The sequence below is a fragment of the Danio rerio genome, chromosome 11 (assembly GCF_052040795.2).
Source record: "Danio rerio strain M-AB ecotype USA chromosome 11, GRCz13ab, whole genome shotgun sequence".
Taxonomy (NCBI): Eukaryota; Metazoa; Chordata; class Actinopteri; order Cypriniformes; family Danionidae; genus Danio; species Danio rerio.
The window spans coordinates 3,482,501-3,490,000 of NC_141031.1; the positions used below are offsets into that span (position 1 = coordinate 3,482,501).

Genomic DNA, 7,500 nt, shown 5'->3' on the forward strand with positions numbered 1-7,500 from the left:
CAATCAGTAATTTAAAAACATTTCAAACTAATATTTAAACGCGCTTTAAAATATCAGTACCGATTCCGATACTTTTAACAACAATTTTAAACTATTAATGAATTCAAATTTGTTTAAAAGCATTAATTCCGTTCATTTACTATTATATCGCCATTAAAGTCGCACTTGAATAATATAGCGTTTCAGAAGTTGGCAGTATACCGTTTTAATTTAATTAAATCACATACAGTGGGGGGATTACGTATTGAACACGTCATGTTTTTTCCTGGGAATGATAATTCTAAAGGAGCTGTTGACATGGAGTTGAACCAGATTTTGGTAAAAACCCAAACAATACAAAACAAAACAATTATGTGTAATAACAATGAAATGACACAAGGAGGAAGTATTGAACTACTGAAATGTATTTAATACTTTATATTAAAGGTTTTTTTTTGGTAGCTAAAGACGCCTCTCATATGGAGTATGAAGTCACATGCATTGCTCCAGTGTGAGTTTCTCACAGACTTCAACAGAGTGTACAAATCTTGATGTTCTGTGGGTCTCGTCTATCAAATCTGAGCTTTAATTTGTATTCTCTATTGGATTTAGATCAGGTGATTGGCTGGGCCATTCCACAGCTTGATTTTATTTCTCTGAGAGTCTCCTTGGCTGTGTTTTGAATCATTGTCTTGCTGAAATGTCCACCCTGGTTGGGCTGAAGCAGCTGATATTCATTTCCACATGGGAAGGGCAGAGTGTTGCTGAAGAACTACTGAGAGATTTCAGCTGCTGTCTGGGCTTTCACTGCCTTTCTACACCTTCCTTCCTTCATGTGTTCAATACTTTTCCCCTGCGTCATTTCATTTTATAACTTGATTTGTAAACTAGTTTGTTTTGTTTTCATTGGATTTCTTTCGCTGTGACCAACATCCGGTGGAAATTTCAAGTTAACAGCACTTTTAGAAAAATGTTTTCTGAGAAAAACGGTGACATGTTCAATACTTATTTCCCCACTGTACGTACGAAGACTATATGTAAACTAATTGGTCAGGTGGGGTAAGAGGTTGAAGACTTCACATGATCCTCGCTAAAGCTATTCCTTTGGAAGGACTACATGTTTCGCAGGTAGTTCTCCTGACAGTCTTGCTAGTGCTCAATAGCGCCCCCTAGCATTCGTCAATGGTGAGGCAGATAAACTCCTGAATACACTTTCTGTACTGCTGCTCTGTAGGGCTGGTGCTGGGGTATTGACCTGGCTGTCCTAAAGGCCCGTCCGCCTCCCGCATCTCCTCGTTCATCCGCGCTAACCGCAATCTGAGTGAGACACAACAAAAGCAAACACATTAGTTTCATAGGCAGTGTCGACACATTTGTGCCTATTGTTTTGTGAATGGTTTAATTTATATTGTTGTGTAAAATAAGGATCACATCCCAAAAAACTGGAAAAAGGAAAATAATTATAAACTGTATTTGGATTGCAATTGTTTCTCTGAGGGGCAATTTTCACCATTTGCAGGGGGAAATTGGGGTTTTGTAAACTCCACAATGTTTGATGTAAAAACCCCAAGCCAAATTACCTTTCAACATATTTCTAAAGCACTATTTACAACGCCAGTGGCATGCCATAAACAAGTGGCACTATCAACATTGTAAAAGGGCTATATAAATAAATAAACATGAACCCCTTTCATTTCATTTATTCATGTACTGTATATCTACAGTTGAATTTAAAATGATTGAATTCTGTGTATTTTTAAATTCATTTTCAAGTATTTTCCAAATGCTGTTTAACCGAGCAAAGACATTTTCACAGTATTTGCTATAATATTTTAGTTTTCTCAGCAAAATCTTATTTATTTTAGTTCAGATGGAATAAAAGGGATTTAAGTTCTTTTTAAAACAATTTTGGATAAGTTGGTGGTTCATTCCACTGTGGTGACACCAGATAAACAAAAAAAACAAACAAAAAAAACAAAAAACGAATGATAGTTAATGAGTTTTAATGCCATAATTTTTTGCCTCTTTGGAAATTTAGTTTTTTTTGATTGACTACAGAACAAACCAATCTTCTCCAATAAAGTGATCCAATAATTATCCTACCTTGCCTAGTTAACGCTAGTCTTTAAATTGCACTTTAATCTAAATAACGGTATCCTGCAAAGTATAAAAAAAAAATACGTCTAATATTATGTCTTTGTGGCAAAGACAAAATAAATGACTTATAAAAAATTATTTATTAAAATTATTCTCTGTGAAACAGCACTTGGGAAGTGGCTAATAATTTAAACTTTAACTTTAATATATATATATATATATATATATATATATATATATATATATATATATATATATATATATATATATATATATATACACACACACACACACACACACACACACACACACACACACACACACACACACACACACACACACACACACACACACACACACACACACACACACATTTAAAAACAGTTTTTTCCCCAGATGTCCCCTAGCTTTACAATTGCCATCTGAGTAAGCTTATTTTAATACTGGGAGAATCAACTTAGGAATTAGTGAAGTGCTCGACTCACAATGTGACGATGTCTGCGTTTGCTGCCTGGACAGCGATGCTGAGAGGGTCCTGCCCATCCTCATCCACCTCCATCTGACCGGCTCCTCGCTTCAGGAACAAACACACCTGTCTGTGGACGGAAACACACAACACAGCAGAATGAGGAGTTTTACGAAATCAGCTTTGTGTATCAGCCAGGAAAGGGGCACATAACTGATGATGATTGGCATGTATGTGTAGGGGTGGGACAACCACGTAACTGATGATGAGTGGCATGCGTATATGGGTGGGACAACGCCATCACTGATGATGATGATAGGCATGTGTGTGTAGGGGTGGCACAACCTCATAACTGATGATAAATGCATGTGTGTAAGGGTGGGACAACCACATAACTGATCATGAGTGGCATGTGTAGGGGTGGGACATCCACATAACTCATGATGATTGACGTGTGTGTAGGGGTGGGACAACCACATAACTAATGATGATTGGTTTGTGTGTAGGGGTGGGACAATCAGATAACTGATGATGATTGGCATGTGTGTGTAGGGGTGGGACAACCACATAACTGATGATGATTGGCGTGTGCGTATAGGGGTGGGACAACCACAAAACTGACTTTAGTTAACTTGCCCAAAACTGGTCTACAGTCATTTCTTACCCTGTATGACCCAGACATGTGGCGTGATGGAGAGGTCCTCGTCCTCGAATGTCCCTTTGATTCACATCTGCTCCGTTCTGCAGCAGAAACTCACAGGCAATCAATGAGCCCTGAAAGAAGAGCGCAGATATCAAACATTAGTCAAAACATTGGGTCAAGTAAACTCTAATTCACCTTTGTAACTACACATGAAGTATCCACTTAAATTGTAAATACAAAGGTTACTGTAGTATGTTTTAATATTTCCGTCTTTCTACTTGAAGATGTAATTCAAATCATTGAATTGCAATTTGCCTTTTGATGGACGAACTGTGAAAGGAAAACGACTTACCCCTGTAACGGCTTGTATTAATGGACTTTTGCTTTCGTCCTCTTCACTGACAGAGTTGACGTCTGCTCCGTGTGCAAGCGCTTCTGCCATGACCGGCATGTTTCGGGCTCGTGACGCTTTATGAAGCAGCGTGTTCGGGTCAAGCTCTCGGCCGTCCTCCGGATCTGACGCTTCCTGCTCGATATCAACCTCGCCACTGGATTCGTCAGAGTCCTCACACTCTGCAAGAAAACACTCAATATAAAATGCCCGGGCACAGTGGTGTAAAGTAATGAATTGCAAATACTTTATTTACTGCATATTTACTGCGGTATCTGTACTTTAACTGACAGACAATCTATAATAGCGAATGAAGTGGGAGGTGTTCTCACCTTCCTCAGTGACGCTGTCCACTACTGAGCCAAAGACGAGTATGTCAGTGCTGCCATCAGTGCTGCCGCCAAGTCCACTGTCACTGCTGAGACCTGCGGGGCCAACAGGTGCCAAGCGGAGGACACGTTACTCACAACATGACATTCAGACACTGGCCTTGTCACATGGCACATCTTACAATTTACTTGCACCTATCAAAATGTAACTTAAATGTCCCTGCTGAAAAATAAACCTGTTAAATGTTGCAAACATGCTAAAAACGTTACAAAACATTCCTAACCCTACTGAAAAATAAGTTAAACATTGCTAACATGCTACAACAGTTACAAAAACAAGACTACCGCTGTTAAAAAAATAGCAGCGTTAAACGTTGCTAACGTGCTAAAAACATCACAAAACATGTCTACCCCTGCTGAAAAATAACCATGTTAAAAGCTGCTAACACGCTAAACCTTTACAAAACATGCCTACTCCTGCTGGAAAAATAGCAGTGCTCAAAGTAGCTAACATGCTAAAAACATTACAAAACATGCCTACCCCTGCTGGTAAATAGCAGTGTTAAACATTGCTTACATGTTAAAAATGTTACAAAACATGGCTACCCCTGCTGTTAAATAAACCACATTAAATGTTGCTAACATGCTAAAAATGTTACAAAACATGCCTACCTCTGCTGAAAATTAAGTACGTTAAACATTGCTAACAACGTTGCAAAACATGCCTACTCCTGCTAAGATCACTGTTACATATTGCTACTAGCTAAAAATGTTACAAAACATGCCTACCTCTGCTAAAAATAAGTACGTTAAACATTGCTAACATGCTAAAACTGTTACAAAACATGCCTACCCCTACTGAAAAATAATTGTTAAACATTGATAACATGCTAAAATGGTTACAAAACATGCCTACCCCTGCTAAAAAATAACTGTTAAACATTGCTAACTTGCTAACACCATTACAAAAACATGCCTACCCATTCTGAAAAATAACTGTTAAACATTGCTAACTTGCTAACACCATTACAAAGACATGCCTACCCATTCTGAAAAATAATCATGTTAAACGTTGCTAACACCTTTACAAAACGTACCAACTCCTGCTAAAAATAACCGTGTTAAATGTTGCTAACATGCTAAAAACAATACAAACATGCAAAACAATACAAAGGTATGTTTTGATGCTGGTTTGCTGGTTGATGAATCACCATAGACGAGAAAAACAGCATCAAAACATACCTTACCGGCATATTCTGATATGGCATGTTTTGGGATAGGCATGTTTTGTAATGTTTTTAGCATGTTAGCAGCATCTAACACAGTAATAACATGTTAATGGCACATAGTATGTGTTTTTGGAATGTTTTATCATGTTAAGCAACAGTAATAAAATGTTGCTATCATGTAGTAGGCATGTTTTGGAATATTGTAGCATGCTAGCAATGCTTAACACATTAAAAACATGTAGCCAGCTTGTTTTAGAGCATTTAGGAACATTTTCACCTGCAATGTTTTAGGATAGTGGAGATTATAGACAAAGGGGAGAGATGGGACTGATCTGCAAAGAACCTCGAGCCGAGAATCGATCTCAGGTCACCATAAACACTGTCGTGCCATGTGTTAATGCACTAACAACTAGGCTATGGGCGCTGCTAGTGCTTTTTTAGGAGGAAAAGTCTTATTAAGCACTTACTGCGAGGCCCTGATCCAGTGTCAAAGTAAGAGAAGAGCGAATCAAGCTCATCAGGACAAAACAGAGATTCCCTCCGAAACTTTGCCGCTGCTGCAGCTGAGAATAACAAGGAGAGAAGAACAGTACGTCAACTTTTAACTCTGTCCAGCTCTGAAGAAGCAGAACAAAAGTGTTTCAGAGATGACAAGAGCAAATACCGGCGGAGAGATTTCCTGGAGACATGATGGCAGCGTCGTGTCTGTATTTCCGGCGTGTTTTAGGGGCTCTGATGGAGCTGTTGTGTCTCCTGCACTTCTTCACGCTCCAGTGATGTGACTTTCGGCCTCCCTCCAGCAGCGCCTCGGAGCCGCACATCTTCTTCAGAAACTTCCTCTCCACGTATTTGGCTTTGATCCACGCTTCTTTCTCCTGCCTGGATTAAACATCACAACAGTTTCTATTAATGAAATATTCGCTGTATAAAACTATCATAACATCAAGATGAAAAAAATATTATCGGAGGTGTGTGAGGTGTTGACCGCACACTGACCTTGAGCTGTTAGGGCCCGGTTTCTTCAGGCCTTGTTCCTCGCATGCTCCTTCATAAATCTGGTTGATCACAGTGTTGCCAAGCTCACACATTAACTAGAGAGGAAACAGCCATAAAGCATTACGTTAGCCAATCAATAAAAGCCATAAGCATGTATCAGGAATATTCAAAGACAAAAACAAACCACTGTTGTCCAAATAGTTTGCCTAATTAACCCAACTTGTCTAGTTAATCAAATTAACACAGTTCCAGAAAATATGGAATACTAGTATCTTACAAAATAACTAGCTAAATATCATGCACTGTCATACTTAGTTTGTCTTCAACTGTTTAATATTCATTTTGACCACTTATAAGGTCTGGGAGTGTTCTTACCTTCATAAGCTCTGGTTCCCATGTGTCGAGTGTTAAAGAGCGAACTTTCGAGCAGTGGACACCCAAACTCCTGCAGAGAATAACACAGGTCCATTATATAATCTAGTGTTGCATTATTTTTATTTTATTTTATTTTATTGAAACTGAATCAATTTAACCCTAGAAACCATTTACTTGCATTACATCCAGCTGATTTAAAACAACCTGTATGACTGAACCAAATGATTAGCTTGTTTAGGTTAGTAACAATAACATACAAATGTTTTGTGGTGACGTATTGATCAATATCCGCTTGTTAAGTCGTGACGTATCGGTGACATATGAAATACTGTTTCCAGGCTCAGGCCGCTACTCATTTGAATTGAGAAAATATTAGTTTATGAACACTTTTTAGTTATACCACACATTAAAGTGAATTGTTTATATAATCATCATGGTGTACACACCAGTCTCTGGACTTATTTTTACAAATACAAAAATGTTAACAATTTATAAAACATTAATCACTTACTGGCCATCGGATAATAGGCATATGTATATAAATATTGTGATTTTAGAAAGTAATACATTGCTTTGTAAATGTTCATTAGTCTCCTCATACAGTTTGATATAGCGCTTGGACTCGGAAGCCACTTTGCGTGACTTAACAAGCGGATAATGTTTACAGCGCAGGTTAAGTACATTATAAGTGCACATTAAGTACACATACTGTAAAATAAAGTGCGGACATTTAGTGCTGACAAAATGATTAATAGTGATCACATCCAAAATAAAAAAGTGTATTTACATTATGTATGTCTACTCACTGTGTAAAAATTCTGTGAATGTATTAGTGGTGGGCCGTTATCGGTGTTAACGTGCTGCGTTAATGCGAGACTCTTATCGCACGATAAAAAAAAATATCGCCGTTGATCTATTCTAAAAGTTGTGTTGGGAGCTGGGTTTATTCTACGCAAGCTATGATGACTTTCACCTTGATATTTTAGCGCGAATGT

At 38.1% G+C, this 7,500-nt stretch overlaps 1 protein-coding gene across 2 annotated transcripts in view; it reads right to left on the reverse strand.

Annotated features, from left to right (window-relative positions):
* The window catches only part of acap3b (ArfGAP with coiled-coil, ankyrin repeat and PH domains 3b), a 113,621-nt gene that overhangs the window by 8,111 nt on the left and 98,010 nt on the right, over positions 1–7,500 (reverse strand). For both annotated transcript variants that reach the window (NM_001083015.2, XM_087271673.1), the window contains 9 exon segments: positions 1,235–1,296; positions 2,562–2,672; positions 3,207–3,316; positions 3,538–3,758; positions 3,909–4,001; positions 5,602–5,697; positions 5,799–6,013; positions 6,131–6,225; positions 6,506–6,575. In NM_001083015.2, coding sequence (NP_001076484.2) covers positions 1,235–1,296; positions 2,562–2,672; positions 3,207–3,316; positions 3,538–3,758; positions 3,909–4,001; positions 5,602–5,697; positions 5,799–6,013; positions 6,131–6,225; positions 6,506–6,575 — 1,073 coding nt within the window.